At 39.0% G+C, this 20,113-nt stretch overlaps 1 protein-coding gene across 1 annotated transcript; it reads left to right on the forward strand.

Annotated features, from left to right (window-relative positions):
* Window positions 1-2,958: 2,958 nt before the first annotated feature.
* Window positions 2,959-19,544, forward strand: ZRANB2 (zinc finger RANBP2-type containing 2). The gene is made up of 10 exons (XM_034778523.1): window positions 2,959-3,181; window positions 4,564-4,616; window positions 4,727-4,835; window positions 6,148-6,230; window positions 8,389-8,465; window positions 9,602-9,739; window positions 10,906-11,078; window positions 14,118-14,204; window positions 16,898-17,062; window positions 17,610-19,544. Exons 1-10 carry the CDS (start codon window positions 3,126-3,128, stop codon window positions 17,671-17,673), a joined length of 1,005 nt encoding a protein of 334 aa, XP_034634414.1. The 5' UTR covers window positions 2,959-3,125; the 3' UTR covers window positions 17,674-19,544.
* The last annotated feature ends 569 nt before the right edge of the window (window positions 19,545-20,113 follow it).

Raw genomic sequence — 20,113 nt, forward strand, 5'->3', positions numbered from 1 at the left:
ACATGGCTGTACCTTCCACGCAGCTGCATCTCCTGTCTGGGGTCCGGACAGCCCTACTGGAGGACAGGGCTGGGGGTGGGGCTGCAAGTGGTACAGCTGTGCCGGAGGAGCTGTCAGTGTGGGGCCACCCGGCACCCCCATGTTCTGCTCCTTTCGCCACTGCAATTCCCAGGAGAGCCCTGCAGTGTTCAGCAGATACCAAATGTGTCTTTCTGGTACGGCGTACTGGCAATAAAATTCTTAATGGTATGGCATAGCTGACCATACTGGCTTACTTGCACCACTGCTACTAGGATAACCAGAGGAATGGAGAACCTACCTTATGAGAGGAGATTTAAGGAGCTTATTTTGTTACCCCAAGAATAGACTCAGGGATCTCAGAGTAGACCTCCTATTGCTTATCTGGGTTCTCAAGATCTTGACCTATTAATCTGTTCCTGCAAGGTGAAAGGAGGGGGCCTGCTCTAGTAGAATTGCCAGCGTTTACCAAGGATCTTCCTATGCCTTCAGGAAACTCCCAAGAACAGATTAGATCTGTTCACCCCTGTGAGGACATGGATACAGCCCTCTGCTCAAAGCAGTACCCAAGCAGTACTTTTCCAAAACAAATTATTTTCAATGTAACCAATCTTTCCTAATACAATTAATCTAAACATAAATCCCTTAGCACAGGTATACAAGATAAAGTACTCAATACTGTAATGTTATACAGTTGGAATGGCTTAAGTGATTATGTTCTGCACATGGTGATCGGTCATATGCAGGACACTGGCAGTAATCTTAATAAACTCTAAATTTTATACATAGTAACAAACACACACACCACAAACACTCATCTTTATTATCTTAAGTATGCACATTCTTAACCCTATTTCTATTCTATAACTTATACTATAGCTAGCATGCTTATTCTCTGTAGGCTTCTCTCCCTCTGTTCTGTTAGGGTCCTTCCGCTCTGTCCCAACAGCACTGCTGCTGTTGCTGTCACCCTGCAGTTGCTTCTGCTGCTTCTGATTCCTTCATTCTTTAGGTTTCTTCTGATTTTATTTGGTTCTCCTTCTTCTCTTGACTTGACTGACTTTTACCTGCTTGCTTTCTGTCTTTTATACAATTATTGGCCTATTCTGATTGGCTTCTCAATCCTATCATTAGCATATCCATCCTCCAATCATCTTTAACCCCTTGCTGATTGGTCCATACTTATAGACCAATCACAACTGCAAAATCTAGCTGTCAATCAAAGCTGTTACACAAGTTTTAGTATTATAGGATGTTTACTATTATGGGATGGTGACCCTCACCTAGTTTTGGACTGAGTATGCGTGACTCACCCCTCTCTGCAGTGTTGGAATGACCTTTACCTAACCTTGGTCTACATCTGCCTACCAACACACTAGTTATAGGCTAACCTGCTTAAATTGCCAATTCACTGACCTTGGCTGTGTGCCAACGTTGTACACACACTTATATTACCAAACTTTAAAATATAAACCATCACCTATTTTTTTAGTATATGCTTAATTGTTAACTTACGCTCCTTAATGTTACGGTCTACCACTGCCACCTCATTTCTTACCAATTTAGTTACTTTTACTTCAGTTCTTCCCCTATTTTCAGTCAGTGGTGACAAAGCAATGTTCTCAGTGCTGTGCTTAAGGAAACAAACTAGAGCAGCTCAAGATCTGTTCGGATCAATTTGGCCTAACAAAACAAAGGCTGAGAGGAGATATGATTGCTCTCTACCAATACATCAGAGGGATAAATACCAGTGAGGGAGGGGAGTTATTTAAGTTAAGCATCAATGTTGACACAAGAACAAATGGAAGTAAACTGACCAGCAGCAAGTTTAGGCTTGAAATTGGATGAAGATTTCTAACCACCAGAGGATTAAAATTCTGGAGCAGCCTTTCAAGGGGAGCAGTGTAGGCAAAAAAAACCTAACTGGTTTCCAGACTGAGCTTGATAAATTTATAGAGAATGGTATGATGTGATTGCCCACAATGGCATGTGGCCCATCTGCACTGCTAGTAGGAAATATCCCCAACAGCTGAAGATGAGACACTAGATGGGGAGGGCTTTGAGATACTACAATGAATTCTTTCCTAGGTGTCTTCTGATGGGTCTTGCCAACATGCTCTGGGTCTAACTGATCACCATATTTAGGATCAGAAAGGAATCTTCCCCCAGGACAGATTGGCAGAGACCCTAAGTGGGGTTTGTTTTTCTTCCCCTTCCTCTGCAGCATGGCAGGGGCAGCAGGTTTGTATAATTTTTGGTGGTGCCCAAAAGGGGTCCAGTGACACCAGTTCATGCTACCTGAGGATCCGGCCCAGACACTTTGGCTCTGGTTACACTACAGAAACTTTCATAAAAATGTCTACTGTTGCCGTCACCAGTCCAATTACAGCACTGTTAGCAGTGCTGGGATCCCTGGGCAAGATGGGCTGTGGCCATGGTTGCTGTATGCATCTCCATATCATGTAGCATTGCTCCCAGCACCGGCCAGCATGTCTGATCTCAGCCTTTCTCTCCCTCTCCCTAGGGTGACCCTACGTCCAGTTTTGGCAGGGACAGTTCCTTTTTTAAGCCTTGTCCTGGCGGTCCTGACTTTTTTTTTCAAAAGGAGGCATTTGTCTGGTTTGCTCCTGCGTGCCAACGGAGAGGCAATAGCCTCGTGTGGGGGGCAGGGAGCACCTCGGAGTCCCGTTTTCAATTTGGGAAATATGGTCACCCACCCCTCCCTCTCGCTCTCTCCTGCTCCCCCCACACCCCTCCCCTTTCCCCGCCCCGCCCTCCTCCACACTCTCCTTTGCTTCCCTCCGCCCCTTCTCATTCCAACCCTCAGCCCCGCCCCGCTCCCTCCCATGGGGTCCTCCGGCCCCTAGGTGGAACTCTCCTCGCCACCTCCCCTTCCCGGCCGGGCAGGGTGTCTGTTCCACTGCCTGATAACAAGCCGCGCCGCACAGCTGCCCTTCGGCGCGTTTCCTGGGGCAGGGCCGGGCCCTGTGCGCGGCGACACGGTGGTGGCTGATAGCGGGAAACAGGCGCTACGAGGCAGCCCCATCAGACGCAGGACCCCGGTCCTACTGCGCCGCGCCGCTTGGCTCTGGACGCGGTGGGCCAAGATGTCGACGAAGAATTTCCGAGTCAGCGACGGGGACTGGATCTGCCCGGACAAGAAGTGAGGGGGGCCCGGGAGCCCCATGGACGGGGGGTGCGGACCGCGGGGCGCCATGGACGGGGAGCGGGGCCCCAGGGCCCCCGGGGGGCGGGGTTCGGGGGAGCTCAAGGTCCTCAGTTTTCTGCGTACAGGGCACAGGAGGCGCCGTGTGCGGGGCTGTTACTTGTCCGGGGGCCATAGGCCGCTGGGGAACGGATGGATGGTGGGGCAGGTCCCCGGCGGGAATCTCTGCTGCCTCAGGCTGGTTTAGTGGCGCCCGACATATGAATAACGCCCTTTATAGCAGCGCCCTTCAACTCAAAGGCCTCCCCGCCCGGGAGGCTCAACCAGATAGCAAGGATGAAAAATCGGGACGGGGGTGTGTGCGGGGGGGGTAATTGGCACCTATATAAGACAAAGCCCCAAATATCGGGACTGTCCCTATAAAATCGGGACATCTGGTCACCCTAGGCTCAACTAATCTGCTGGCTGTACCTCAGGGTCACTTCGCTCTCGGGGCGGTGACACGATGGCAGCTCTGCACCACACACCGCAAAGAAAGCGAATGGGCCCTGATCCCGCAACGTGTTCTGCGTGGGTGCACCCAGGCCCGTGTGCCGCCTCAGAGCCCGGTCGCTGTCGGTAGGGCTCTGTAGGTGCCGGGCTGTGCTCAAGCAGAAACACCGCAGAATCAGAACCGTAAACTGGAAAATGACATGGCTATAGGAGTACAGGGTACTTAAGATCTGCAATGAAACCCAACAGTCCTTCAATCTTATTTATAATTCTTCCCTTAGGTTCCAGTATGTTTGAGAAAACATTTAATAAGAAAAGTTAAATATTTACCCAGGGTGCTTTATTAAATACAAAATATTTGCCAACTTTTGCCGAGTGTTTACAGTTAATGAAGGGCAGGGCTTTGGAGCTGTGCTCCGGCTCCGCTCCAGCTCCAGGCAAAAATCTGCCTTTCGGCTCCGGAGCTGCTCTGCGCTCCAGCTCTGTGCTCTGCTCCAAAGTCCTGAATGAAGGGCCTAGTGCTATTACTGTGAAGCAGTAGAATCTTGACAAAATAAAATTGCCAGTGGCCTTTGTTTTTTTTGCTGGTCTGAAATGTGTATTTGTACAACAAAAGGAAAACTAACCACCCTGTTACAAACAGCTAATTTATTTCCGAGGTTAGAAAACAAAAAGTCACTGTTAAAGTTTCTTTGAGTTTCTATAGCAGTTTTATTTTAGCTACAAAAAACTGGGAAAATGTCATGATTCATTTTGCAAAACAAAACTTTATAGGATTTTTCATCTTTAAAACATTTTTCAAATATTAATTGCTATCATCTTTAGCCTCTCCCCATTTAAAAAAAAACTGTTAATTGCCATTCATAAGAATATATTTCTTTTTTCAGGTGTGGAAATGTTAATTTTGCTAGAAGAACCAGCTGTAACAGATGTGGTCGAGGTGACTATCTTTCCAGTTTAGATTTCCCTTCTGTCATATTCCCCCCCAAAAGAATGAAATGTTCAATCTAAGAAACATTTTGAAAATTATTTTGTTGAATCTGTTTTCAGAAAAAACAACTGAAGCCAAAATGATGAAAGCTGGAGGGACTGAAATAGGGAAGACGCTTGCTGAAAAGAGCCGTGGCCTGTTCAGTGCTAATGATTGGCAATGTAAAACGTATGTTGGTTTTGAAACTTTAATATTATTCCTGCCATAAACATTTTTAATTGACTAAAATGTCACGTATCTTGGATATTTAACTCAGTCAGAATCAGTGTGGCTTTTAGTGAGTAGGCAAGAAAAATTGGGACCTCCTTTTTTTTTTTAATACTTTTTAAAATCGGTTTGTATGTTTTCACATTAGATTAATTTTCATTTAGTTTTTTTCTGGACAACAAATATTTAATCAATATGACTTTGGACAGACAGGATGGTCTTTTGATTATAGCACAGGATTGGAAGTGTGTGTTCCATTCCTGATCTGAGTGAAAAACTTCCTGTGTGACTGTAGGTTACTTCACAGCACAGGCTAATGTGTGTGTGGATCTTTTAAAAAAAGAGATGAGGGTGGGAGAATAAAACTTACTTCATAGTGACTTTGTGAAGTTTCAAAAGGTGCGAAAGAAGGGCAAAGTACAGCGAAATTATGTTTTTCCACAAACGCCACATGTGAATACTTGTATTGTTTGAAACTTTTATGGAAACAGATTTTTTTTTATACCCTGATTTTATGAAGAGCCTCGTATCTCCTGAGACCCTCTTTATTTTGATTTATGAATTCAGTCTTTGTTAATCTACATAAAATTTCCAATCTCTGAAACCTGTACTTATTAGAATATTTTTCCATCTCTAGAAAATGCTAATAGAATTCTAGTTGATGTTTCTATTTCAACTTTACAACTTGCACTTGCCCCTATTTTCCTACAGATTGCATCCATGCGCTCCTATTTTTCACCCTCTAATTCTTGTCCTTTTCCCACTATTTTCCAATCTTCTTCTGTTTTCTTCCATCTCTACTGCCTTTTTTAAATAAGCCAAGCACCTTTCCCCAATATATATAGAACCCTTGGAAAAAAAGTGACAGGTAAAAATGACTTTTGTACAGTTATAATGTGAAAGTTCCTTTTATGCCCAAATATATGCCATTTTATTACTATAATATGATATAGATATGTGCATGTATATGCATTTTAAGCTTGATCATAGCTGTGCCTCTCTTGGGGCTGACTACTTGACTCATGCATGTGATCCTTATGCGGACAGAATTCCTATAGACTTCTCTGGGAGTTGTGTGTACATAAGTAGTGCAAGAGCGGGCCCTGATGATGTTACAATTACCTATTTGTTTAGTAGTGAATTTAAACCACAGCTAATTAATATCAATTGATTTCATTCTTTTATGGAGCATGTTGCCTAATTCCCAAGCTCTTTAACTTGAAATAAAATGTTGCATCTTTACACTTACTTTCTTTTCCCTCCCCTACTAAAGTTGTGGCAATGTGAACTGGGCCAGGAGATCAGAGTGTAATATGTGTAATACTCCAAAGTATGCAAAACTGGAGGAAAGGACAGGTAAGATAAATTTGCTTTTTTAAATACTCAGTTCTTTTCATAAACTTTAGAAATCATAACATAACTTAAATCAAGTGGTCATTTTTAATAGGCATAGCAATGCTACCTAATCTTCCTCTTGCATATCCCACCCTTGTAAGTCTATATACATGCTAAGTATTACTAGTATGTAAAGTACAAGTGTGATAGTGGTTCACCTCAGGAAATCCTCTAAGGTCATTCACTTTAAACCACTTTCTTAGTTTTCATGAAGATACAGTATTAAAACAAATTCTTAAATAAATTTCCAACAGATTATGTTTAAGCTCAGGAAATGTTATTTTTGAATTTCTGATATGTAACCATAGAGTCCATCTGCACTAGACTTATAAGTCAGTAGTAGGTTACAGTCATGTTTTGGATATAATAAAGTCCAATCTGCATTATAAAACGGAACCATATTATAACTAGGTCAGGGTTGTAGCCATGTTGTAACTGGAACTGATTGGGTTGTAATTGTGTAGACGAGCCCAATAAGTATTACATGGTCAGGGAATTGATCTGTTTTAGTATTCTGTCACTTCTAAAATTAGAAGCACAGAACTTAATTTATTCCTCATAGAGAAAAGTACAAAATACAGTTTTCTATTTCTTCCACAATTCTATTAGTTTATTTTTAGGAGTAAATAGAATAAACAGTCATGTTGACCAGTCGTATATATTGAAAGTACATGTAGCACAGTGCATTTTTATTACTTACAAATAACTATAAATTATAGCTGAAATTAAAGTTGAAAATTAAAATAAGTAGTTCTGAGCTCCCAGCAGATATTCAGAAATGGTGAAATATGTTGGGGACTCTAAAAAGTTGAACAAAATACATGTTGGGTTTGTGTGTTGAGAATTTTTTAAATGTGTTGCTACCTTATAGAAAACATTCACTGTAGAAGCCATTCTGATCAGGTTTGGGAAGAGAACGCTGGCTCACTAGTGTCTTTTTTACTAAGGATACTTGAATAAAAGGATCTCTGTTTTAAAGGTTCATTTTTTTGTGTGTGTGCTAATTATTCCCCCTTTGCAGTCGTCATTCTCCTTTTTGCGGGGCTATATTTGGCTGCATTCGTGATATTTGTTGTGTCAAAATATCTGCTAGGATTTCAAATGTCAAGAACAGTTATTTTGGAAATGGCACGAGCAATGAAGAATGAGGAGTTTAATGGAAGTTCAAGTTTGTTATGATAGTTGGGTATATACCATTGAAGGGGCAATTTTAATGTGTTTACTAGCAATCATTTCAAATGGAATGTGATAAATTATGTGATAAATAACCTTAAGGCTTCACTTTATAAAATATTTCCTGTATGCAACAAAAAGCAGTAACAAAATTGTGCTTGTAGCAGAAATTGTGCTTGAAGCAGAAATGTCAACTCGGTGATATTCCCTTTTCCTCTGCTTTCCTTCTGAAATCACCCTATAAATGTAGGGTTAAACAAAACGTGCAAAAAAATGTTTTTTTGGGGACTAGATTATCTCCCATGCCAAATTTGCCTGGCAAATCTATAGAGTGTCAGGGAGTCTGTTTCAGCTTCTTGATTCTCAGGCCCACTCTTGATCGTATTCAACTTAAAACTGCTAGCAAGGAATATTAAATTCCACTTCTGCGTTATGGGCTATAATGGACCCTACATCATGGAAGTATGGCAGTGGTGTAACAGAGCCCTCTCTGCCCTGTCATGCCCTGTGGGTCAGAAGGAGAGGCAGGGTCTGGCTGCAGCCCAGATGCTTCAGCAGGGTGTTCTCCTACACAAGAGGGATTCTCTGCTGGACATTTGCAGCCTGATTATGTCTCCTTTGTGACACTTGGCCCTTAATTAGCTAAACAGTCGCAGTGGGATGTATTTCTTTAATTTAGCAAAGGTTACCTCAGTTTCTCAATTAGATATGTAAAAACTATTTTTGATACACTTGTGTGAGAACAGTTCAATGTCTACTTCCCTTCAGATTGCATAACATTCCTGGTATAGGTTTCATGAAAGCTTATACATCTAGAAACATCATCTATTGGATTTTAATCAGATGTAGCATAATAAAAGTATTTACCAAAGACTTTGTATTTAGTGTAATTGAATTTACACAATATAAGAGGTTATCTAGTACATTCTTATTTTACAATTTGCAGGATATGGAGGAGGTTTTAATGAAAGAGAGAATGTTGAGTATATAGAACGTGAAGAATCAGATGGGGAGTATGATGAGGTAAGATTATGTATAATTATTACATTGGAGGAATATAAGTTAAAGTGAAGAGATTAGTGTTAAGAGCACATATCTGGCAGGGACGCCTGGCTTGAGAAACTAACCCATGGTATATCTACGCTGCAAGCACTACAATGGACACAGCTGCAGTTATGTCATTGTGGCATAGACACTTCCTGCAGCGATGGAATGGGGTTTTCTGTTGCTGTAGTAATCCACCCCCTCAAGATGCTAGGGTCCACAGAAGAATTGTTTCATTGACCTAGCTGCTATCAATAGTGGGGTTCAAGCTTTGACCTAGCTGCAACTACCTTAGGTTGATCTAACTACATCCCTCTGTGCATGAAATTTTTCACAGCCTGAGTGATGTAGCTACGTCGACCTAAGTTTTAGGCGTAGACCAAGCCTCAGCCACCCAGGCTGTATAAATCTTTTAAATTACGGCTTTTGCCAATTCATATGTGAAGCAGAATTGGTGTTGAATCGGGAAAGTTGTGGGGGTAAACTTCTAAAAATGAGTTAAAATTTAAATTGGTAGGAGTTAACTGTGGTTTATGTTTCATTAGTTTAACTGCTTACAAGATCTGCTTTAGATTTCCTATGCTATTTTCTTTAGAGTGCTCATACTGCTTCCCAAATATACTGAAGTCTTTGTAAAGCACATACTGTTTGATTGCATCCACATTTTTGATGAATTTATCAGAATATAGACATTGTGATATGTCTTTCATTTTAGATCTACAGTAGGTTTTTGCTGAGTACTTTTTGGTCATTCAACTAAGATTTCATGGTAGAAATTTGCCTTCTCTGTCTCCACACATAGCAATATATTTTTTTATTTGTAATTAAAGCAGGGCTTTGGAGCTGTGCTCCGGCTCCAGGCAAAAACCTGCAGCTCCACTGCTCCGGAGCTGCCCCGCGCTCCAGCTCCGGGCTCCACTCCAAAGCCCTGAATTAAAGTTGTTTTTACTATTTTTCACTTTTTCCCACGAGTCTTACAAAAGTCTTAGTTCATTATAGTCTTTTCATGTTAGCTAGTAGGCGGCTGCTTGTTTAATATACTGTAATTAGTATTACTTGTGTTGGAGTGGGCGGAAACAAAGCATGTGTCACTCACATTATTTATTTGCAATTAGTTTGGTCGCAAAAAGAAAAAATACAGAGGGAAGCCAGTTGGGCCTGCATCTATCCTGAAGGAAGTAGAAGATAAGGAATCTGAAGGGGAAGAAGAGGAGGATGAGGATGAAGATCTTTCCAAGTATAAATTGGATGAGGTAAAATAATTCTTGTTCTTTGTTACTGCTAACGTACTATGTTCTTACTAAGTGAGATTGGCCTTAATTCTTAGCTGCTTGTAAATCAGTATTGTTATACAATACATAAGTTATAAGTAAGAATGATACACTCTCCTAACCCCTGTATGCGTATTGGAGTGGGATATGTGTGTATTGGAAGAATGCATGAGCTAAGGAGTGTTTGTCAGCCTGAACTCTGTATTTGTTGCTTTGAATGATTGCAGTCAGAATCTTATCACTTAAACTTACATTTATATTTTAACTTTGGGAACAGAATTAATCATTGTAAGAAATATATGTTTATATAGACTGTCTTAATAGGTAGATCCAGTAGATTATGGTGAAAATGCACACTAACATCTTTTTGAATTACCTACTGCTGCACTATTTCTGATGTTTTCAAAATATCTAAAACAAATGTCAACATGGACTAGATATGTTCCAGATGTCTTCTGTTAAATGATGCTGGCTTTATTTTTAGCTATAAAATTGAAATAAATATCCTCCTGATCTGCAGTTTTGTTTTTAATACATAGTGATTGTTAAATATTAGTTGTTCCTTTTAGGCCATGATCATGAAAAGACTTGTGCACATGTTTACTTTTACACATTGACCAACAAAATCAGTGGGACTTCTCAGAGTGTAAAGTTAAGTATGTGAGGAATTTGCAGAATTAGACCTAAGTTTGGTAATGGGATAGACTTCCTCTGAGCCTGAGACTTCTGCCAGACATCTGTCCAAAATAAAGCTGTGTCTCTTTTTTTTTAAGACAGTCACTGAACTGTAATACAAATGCTGGCATTATAATTCACTACCTAACTTTTTAATTATTTAGTCATTCTGCAGATTTTTGAGGATCACTTTTTTCAGTCCTATTTTATTGCTGTTTCTGAAATTATTTTTATGTAGCTATTTGATTTTTAACAAGCTGCACTCAATGCTTGAGATTTTTTTGTTATCTTAACAAAAGAGAACTAAAAAAATGGATTTGTAACGATTGGCATAAGCTCCAAATAAAGTACAGAACAAGAGCAAGTAAAAACTACTACTCCAAATGAAAACAGTCTAAAATGTAATCCTGCTTTCTGCATATTTTCTTCATATTTAAGTCTCCACACCTAACTAACAGTCTACATTTTTTCAGGATGAGGATGAAGATGAGGCTGATCTCTCAAAGTATAATCTTGATGCCAGTGAGGAAGAAGATGCTAATAAGAAAAAGAAAACCAACAGGCGCAGTCGCTCTAAATCTCGATCTTCCCATTCACAATCTTCATCGCGCTCATCCTCCCACTCAAGCTCAAGGTCTAGGTCAAGGTAAACGGGTACAGGTCAAGGGTAACGCCAGGCAAAATGTCAGTATCTAACTTCTTTATTTACATCTTTTTTTCTTGATTGACTTATAGTTTCAGTTAATAATGTGACAGTTTTATATATTCAGTTTACACAGGTAGATTACATTTTTATAGTGGCCTTTTGTAGCGCCACAGTTTTAAAAGTAAGGGCTTCTTTTAGTTTGTCACTTTGCTTTCAGTGAGTTAATGTTTCAGCTGTATCTGTAACCAATATGGCTTATAAAAACAGGAAAGCTAGTATGTTTTCAGAACTAATTGTAGTCCTTTTGGCTTGCTATTGAGTAGTCGCATTTAATGTTAGATGCTTTTTTGGAAGTACTGAGGATTGTTGGGAGAAAAGTAGATAAACTGGGAGGCGGGAATAGTAAAGTAGGAGGTAATGCAATCAGAGCAGATAAAGTAGAAGGCCACTATTGGAAAATGCCTTGAAGGTGAAGATGATAAACTTGAGTTTCATGTGGTAGAAAAGGGGAAGTCAGTGGAGGGATTAAGATGATTATGATGTGGTTAGAGCATCAGGCAAGGAAGATGATCTTAACTGAGTTAAAGAGTTTGCAGGGTTTACATGGGTCTCAGTGAGGCCAGATAAAAGCTCTAATTTGCACATTTAACGAGAACACAGAAAAGCTTATTCTCAAATCAGTAGTGAACCAACCATTTAATAAACATTTTATTAGTTGGTTAAAAAAAATCGCTTTTTTAAGCTCCTTAATACTAACAAATGTAAGATTAACACATAGATATCTAACTAGTAGTAGTATAGCTAAGAATTAGTTATTGTAGGAGGAAGCTTATAATTTGACCATAATAAATTGCTGAAGTTAAAACTTGGTGAATAGCCTCTTGATTTAGGAGAACTTGCCCCTGCAGAAAAAAATCCATTAGGATGGTCTCAAGTTCTTGGAGTAAAAAAAAAACCAAAACACTTTTTTACACTTAAACTGCTTCTCTCTTTAAAATATCAGCTATTTTGCCAGACTTTAAGGTAAGTGAGGCAGTTTGCTTTTGTCTCTGAAGTGGCCAGGATTTCAAATGTGTGAAAATTAGCTTTCCTTTTTCATTTTTGTTAGAATGTGTATATTAAATGTTTTACTTGGCCTACATGACAGCACATTACCCCTGCACCTTCCATCAAAACTCATTTGCTAAGTGCACCATCCTTGCCTGACTTTTTTGAACCCTCTACTGAATTCCCCTTTTCCACTTCATAAAGTTTCTTCTATACAGAATGCTCTCCATGAACAGATCCATAGGTCACTATCCTTTCCTTGAAATGCCTCCATAAGGCCCACATAGGCTAGAGTGCCCGCAAGAAGCGAACCAAATATTATTGGCAGAGCTGATTGGCACTTGCCAATTTGTTTATCAAAAAACACATTTTGATAGTACACCTCTTCCCCAATATAACACTGTCCTTGGGAGCCAAAAAATCTTACCGCGTTATAGGTGAAACTGCGTTATATTGAACTTGCTTTGATCTGTCGGAGCGCGCAGCCCCCTCCCCCCTCCGAACGTTATATCTGAATTCGTGTTATATCAGGTCGCGTTATATCGGGGTAGAGGTGTACGTTTCATCTCTCTTCTTCCTCCTTTCATCTTAGAGTCTGAGCTCTTTGAGGCAGGGACTGTGTCATCCTGTGTGAACTGCACCCACTGCATGGGAGCTACTGGAATGCAAATAAGATTATCTGTCATATTTTTAAAAAAAATAATAGAAACTACAGTCAGCTCAGATGAAGGGTCAAACATAAATTCACAACCCTCAAAGTTGATGAAAAGTAGTTTAATTTATTTTGTGTTTCCTGGGATTTCCCAGTTTTGGGTGGAATCTTGTCACGGATACTTCAATACATATTCACAACATTGGGCTGAGTCTTCATTTAATTAAACATAAATGTGTGTTCAAAGGGTTTTGAATTCTCCTTGAAGTTTTTGTTTTTGTTTTTTAGAAACCTAAATCTTATCTTGCTAAAAATAAAAGTGCAGGCTATTCTTGTTCTGCATAATATGATGAAATAGAGACATTGGTAACAATATTTATTGGGAGTTATGGAATTAATTTAGCAAATAGAGCCAGAAAAGGTTACTAAAATTTGATATGCCATGTCTTCTCTTCAAAATAATTACAATTATACCAGACTTGTAGTACTGTACTCTTGCGGCTTGCATTTTAAGGAGACACCATCAATTTGAAAATTTCATTAGTTTAAAAAGTTACAAGTAATGCCTGAGGTTTCCGTAAATTAGCAAAAAAATGTACTCTTGTGTGTGCATTGTGCCTTTTATACAGAGGAAACAATGAGACTGATTATAGGCATTTTCACACTTGCTGAAAAGAGCCTTCTAAATATCAACAAGTGAATAACAAATCTTGACACTTTTTAAATAATTTGTTTCAGAAATGTTCATGATAGTGTATTTGGAGTACTATATCAGATACTAGGACTCCTAATTTAATACACTTCTAAAAATCCAAGCTGATGGTGTCCCATTAAAGTGCAAATTACAAGATTTGGGTTGGATTCATGAAATAGTTAAAGGGTAAGCAATCATTTTATTAACGTTACCAAATAACTGCTACCCTACTTTGTCTGCTGTCACAATTTAACTAATAGTTCTAATGACAACTTTAAATGTCTTAATAGGAAGCCATTAATAAAAACCTTAACTTATATATTGGAAATTCTTACTAGAATTATCTATCAACAGTTGAAAGTAAATAAATAACTTCAATGTACAATCTGGCAAAATTTTAAAGACCAAATTGTCTTTCATGAATCTGGGCCCAAGTACTTTAATGTATGATAAATAGCTGCATCTGCATATTGTTAAAAACAAATTATGAAAGAAAATGAATATTAATTTTTGAAAAGTTCCAAATATTAAGAACTAGTATTTCAGATGCTCGTATGCATTGATCAAAATTCTAGATGTAATTTTACAATAATCATGTCTCATAAGGCTGTTTAAGTATTGGAAAAAATCCTCCATGTTGTTTCAGGTCCCATTCAAGAAGCTCTTCCAGTTCCAGATCAAGATCTCGTTCCACTTCCAGAGAACATTCTAGATCTCGTGGGTCGAAATCAAGGTGAATGAGGTAGCTTTCTCTCTGCTTTGCAGAGAGAAATTAAAAGGGTAGCAGAACTGATTGCTTGTTTATTTCTCTAAAAAAACTATTTTGACTTAACTCATTTTCAGCATGGAAGTCAGTTGTTTCCAGGTCCAGTGTTCCAAGGAGTTACCACTATTAAATGAAATAATTATTCTTGAAAATGCAAGTTTGTTTTTTTGAGACTATTTTTAAAAGTCTGGTTTAAAGCTAGGCAAGCGGATAACCCTATGTCTGCAATATGTCAAAGCAAGAGAATCTGAATGCATATTTTTGCTTAAAATAATTCTTGCAACTTTATTTACTGTTTCCTGTGGCACTTAAGTGTGAAATATTAGAAGATGTGCAATACTCTTATTTTGTATATGTTGGTAATGTATGTGATCCCCATTAGACAAAACTGTTGAAACTTTATTGTAAACGTGGGGGAAATATGTGAAATCACTGATCAATTACTCATGTAAGTAACCCACTGAAGTCTGAGATTACTCACATGTGGTCAAGGCAAGCAAGACTTGGTCCAGATTTTCTGGATATACTCATTAAAGATGATTTAGCTGGTCTTTTTGTATCGCAATTATTGAACTGTGCATGGCAGCCAAAGCTAGCAAGTAGTCCTTGTGATGAGTTCACTGAGGCTTCTTGTTGACAGAAGTCTTTGCAGTAGACTGCAAATCCACCTCTTTTTTTCCATTCCTGGAGAGGGCCCCTATGGTGTGAAACAAGTGGGGTAGGGCATCTAAAATTAGTTTTGCATCCCTTGTGTAGCACAAACCTCTTGAGTATCCTCATTTAAGGCGTGGAGTATAAGCAGGGATTCCATTATCTCCTAAAGAGAAAACCGTTGAATGCTCCATGCAGCCTCTATGGGTATCTTACAGCAGCATGTGAACTCCCCTCCCCATCTCTCTGACCACAGTATAAATAGTGTAGATAGTGAACACTTGGAAAAATAAAGATACACCTGACACTCATAGTACATACTCTACACAGCTCTCTACACACCAAAGCATTGCCTCCCCATCTACGCTGTTGTTTTTAGCAGTGTAGTGTAGGGAAAGACTTGGGCAGTGGGGAAAGGCTCTGCTGCTGGAACTTTCCTCCCCTGCTGGGGAAGACTCCAACTGTGGACTGAGAGGGAGTTGCTGGAGCCTGTAATAGGGGAAAGGCTCCAGCACCAGGGAGCTGCTGGACCCTTGCCCCACCACAGTGAAAGACTTTGGGAGGAGGGAAAGGCTGTGGCAGGGGGAAGGCAGTGGGGAAAGGTTCCCACTGCCTCCCCCATGCCAGAGCCTTTCACTGCCCCATGTAGCTACATACTGCAGTGTGGATGCATCCTGCTTTTCACTGTGGCATGGAGCTACACTTACTCTACATGCTGCAGCCAGTTGTGTGCAGTGTGGCTGTATCTTATGAAACAGTTCTTTAGCTGCTCGGAGGGAAGGATTACTCCCTTATTCCACTCATTTGCCCAATGCCCATATTGGCTATATTTGTCCTGGGCATTAGTCTGAATTTTAGCCTAGTGAGAATTGCAACTGGTATAAAGTTAAGTAATAAAAGACAAAGCAAATTATTATTTGACATCCCATTGATACTGAAGCAACAAGTTCAGAACAAGTTACTTTTAGGGTACAAAATTGGTTTAAAAACGGAATTTCAGACCTCCCTGTCTATTAAATTGCTTAACATTTGTGAGTACTTTATTATTTACAATGAAGATTGTGAAACATTTCTGCAGGTTTGATATCTGAAAAAGTACTGTCACCAAATCCTCTTTGTCTGGTGGATTTAACATTGGGCTTGGAAATAGAATTTAGGACCTCCTGACTTCATCACCTTTTCAAATCCACAAATGATTTTTTTTTTCACGAGAAAGTAGCTCATTTTTGTAAACATAAATGACGAAATGCCATGCAAGGTATTTTGCTAACATTTTTAGTTTATTAAAATTGCTTCAGTTTAGCAGAAATCTTGTAAACTCAAATAGGCGAATTTGGGTGGGGGGAATGGCCATTTTTGAAATTTCTTCCAATTTTAGTAATTTTTTTCATAGATTCATAGATTCTAGGACTGGAAGGTACCTCAAGAGGTCATCGAGTCCAGTTCCCTGCTGCATGGCAGGACCAAATACTGTCTAGACCATCCCTGATAGACGTTTATCTAACCTATTCTTAAATATCTCCAAAGATGGAGATTTAGGCAGTTTATTTTTGAAGTAACCTTGGTTTAATGATCCACAATGGAATATGAGTGAAACATGATTTTAAATAGCTTATGTTAAATCTGTAGTTCTCCTACCTCTCACTTTATGGACTATACTACTTAGCACGAGTATAGTCGTCTTGTAGGCTGTCTCTCATCCTAATCTCCTGCAATATGTTTAACAAAAAAGCTTAATTCTGGAGAACACTGGGGAAAAGCTCCCAAACCACTGGTCAACAATACCATATTTCAAAAGCGTTACTTGAAAAATAAGTATTTTTATTGTTAAGGTAGAAGTTCTTATTGACTGTTAACTAAGAAGTAAGTATTAAAATATCCACAAATACATTTTGTAACGTGGCAAATTTTGTGTTGAATGTTCTTTGATCTGAACTCTGTAGTAGACTTTTGCTGTCTTCTTTGTATTATGCACAAATTAAATCAAATTTATTTCTTAATCAATAAAGATCCAGCTCCAGGTCGCACAGGGGGTCTTCAACCCCAAGAAAAAGATCTTACTCAAGCTCTCGTTCATCATCTTCCCCTGAGAGAGGCAAGAAGCGGAGTCGCTCTAGATCTTCTTCGCCCGGTGATCGCAAAAAAAGACGATCGAGATCACGGTCACCCGAAAGGTTTGGGTTTATGTAGAATAAGAATGGGTGCATTTAAAATGTCTGTAATACACTTTGTGAAGAAATGAAATGAACTGGGAAAGGATTGAATTTTATCAGTTATTCATTTTGGTATTTAAAAATAGGTTTTCTGCCCTCCCTCTCCCAATTACCATGCTGTTTTTTAAAACAAATGTTTTAAAACATCAAAAAAAAAATCTTTCTTTGCAAAATCTCCTGTTAGGAGCATGTTCCATAGAAAAAGACCTAGATAACCATTGTTTCAGTGTTTGAAGGGGCTACTGTACTCCATTGCTTGATTAATTTTCATAAATGAATACCGTGACATCAAGGAATTGTAAATTTAATATGAAGTGTGGTAAATTTAATACTAAAAAGTATAATACATTAGTGAGCCTAAACAAAAGGTTTCAGATTATTTACATGTTCAGTTTATATACTAGCCCATCAAATAAATTAACTATTAACTTCTAACTATTGTGGGTGTGAGTGATCAAATTAATTTGAACTTATTTCTTTGCATGCTTTCTCTGTTTGTATCTTACAGACGCCGCAGGTCATCATCTGGATCTTCCCATTCTGGTTCCCGTACAAGTTCTAAAAAGAAATAATGTATTAAAGTTCACATTTAAAAAAAAAAAAAATCCAGTCCAGTGCATGAGGCATATTTTTAAGAAGTTGGTGTCTTATTTGGTCAGAAGTGCTAAATCTGCTAGTAGAAGTGCATGTTTGTCCTTGCTTTCTGGGAAACTGCAGCTTTATTCATTCATTAAACAAAAAGTAAGGTAGCATTTTAAGCCATAAATTTTCCAGAGTAGGTGTGTACTTTTCATTATTCCATTTATCTCCTCAGATGTTGCATATTTGTATTGTTAAGCAATGTATAATTGGGCCCATGTATTTTAGTACTACCACATGGTTGGTTTGTTTTTTAATTTTTTAGGGCTCCAACCAACTACATTATTTACCATTCCCTGAGCTGTGAATGGAGACAGGTTGATCTGTGTAGCCCCACCCTCCAAAAGCAAGCTGCCTGCACATAACAGCTCCTGAGCTTCTTTGATGCACTTTTGCTAGGGCCATAGGAAATTACTACAATTCTAAGGCTAAAGTATCCCATACGGGGAGGTTTTAGGCCAGGCTTCCAATTTTTCTGTATTTAAACAAAAGTTGTGATGAGTGGCAGTTCTCTCACATTTAGTGCAGATGTCTGATTCCCACACCCAGTAGTAGGTTCTGTAATGGGTGAGTGAGACTTCCCCTCTCCCAGCTTGAAGGCTTTTTGGATCATTAAGCACTCTCTTCTCCATAGCTGAGGTCTGTCTCAAAGCTGTAAGTCTCTATGGAGATTTAGCCTATTTGATCCTGTCTCAGCCAAGGAAAAGCTTGTTTTCTGCAGTAGGTTGCTGGGTGCAATTTAGTTTCCCTATGTATGAAGTCTGTGATCCTCTCTTAGAAAGGGGACAGTCTTGTATGGACTTGTAATGCTAAAATCAACATTATGTAGCTACTTTTGAAGTGATGGGGACTTTATGAAACTAGTTTCTTTGGAGTTACAGTACAGGGTTGAAGCCTCTGCAAGCCACCTGTCAAAGATTAATTTGGGCTGGAGAGAGCTATTTTTTTCCACAGTAAATTTTACTTGTGGTAGATAAACTGCATAAGAAGCTCTCCTGAAATACACATAAATCTGTGCTTCTAAATAAATGTGATCAAAGATCATCACTGTCTCCCTAAACTTTATAAAATTTATGGCTTAAAATGCTTTATGAAATTTGTTTTACTAGCAATATCACATTAAAGCCTGGTCATTCTTGAGCTCCGTTTGGTTAAGAAAGATTTGTGTTAACAGTTATCTTCAGTGGCATCACAAGGTAAGTATGTTAAGGGAAAATAATGTTTTTTAAAACAAAAAAGCAATATATCTGTAATTATTTGAGTAGTAAAACTTTCAACATCTTTGGTAGTTGCTTTTGTAAAATGAACTTCACAAGACAAACGGAGCAAAATTACATTCTGCTTTTCTTTTTTAAATGACTTTTTAAGTTCCTTTTGGACTGATTTGACAGAGCAAAATGTTTTTGTTGTAGAAATATTTTGATAATCTTTTTGCAGAAAAAATTGCCCTGCAACAACTTCTTTATCGCTTTCTTTTATATCTGATTTCCTTGCTAAATGTAGTTTAGATTGCACAAGAACAGTTAGTCTCTTTTAACTGTGCCTCTGACTTCAGGAAAGTCTACCTACTAAATTGTAAAAATCAGATCTATTAGAAGATATGTTATCTTTTGGTTTATTCTTGTGCTTTGTATTAAAATTGTTGCTGTATTTAGATAAAAGTTTTTAAATTTAGCAAATGGTAGGCTACAGACAACTCTGAGGAAAATTATGGTTTCATTTGGCTTAGATAAAATGTACTAGGTCATTTAATGAAGAAATGATTCTGCAGACAAATGTAAATAAAGCCTGTGAGTCAATTATACAATGAGTGTTTCTGTTTAGAAATGTAGAACAAATCTTTCTGTCTGCTGGCTTTCTTTAAACTTTCTGCAATGCTAAGCCTTTTTATTCTGTTTAAAATATCTGTGATGTAAGAAGAACTAGCAACTTAAAGGCAAAAGCAGTTAATCCAATCCCAGCATGTCTCGTAAAATACAAGTAATACCCATTCTTATTGAATAACTGAATCAAAAAAAACATTGGGCTGTAGATCAGAATCAGGCCCTGTGACGAACTGGGACTGTTCTTACTGTGGTCTTTGAATGCTGACAGGGCAGTGTGGCTAGGATAGTCTGCATTGGGGGATGAGAGACTGACCGATGGAGAATACTTGAGCATGTAACATGAGAACCCAGGAAGGGGTTAGAGGCCAGGTGACACCTTTGCCCGGGGAAACTGAACAAAGGCTGTGGTAGGTGTCGCTGAAGGGAGAGTTTCAGGAGCTGGCTGGGAGGCAGACGGGGCTCTGACCTCACAAGAGGGTTGGGGTGCCCTGGGACCCCAAGATGGACCTAACTGAGGGGGGTCCTGTTGTCTGTTTCTGCAAGACCT

This window comes from Trachemys scripta, chromosome 8 (genome assembly GCF_013100865.1).
Source record: "Trachemys scripta elegans isolate TJP31775 chromosome 8, CAS_Tse_1.0, whole genome shotgun sequence".
NCBI classification, from domain to species: domain Eukaryota; kingdom Metazoa; phylum Chordata; order Testudines; family Emydidae; genus Trachemys; species Trachemys scripta.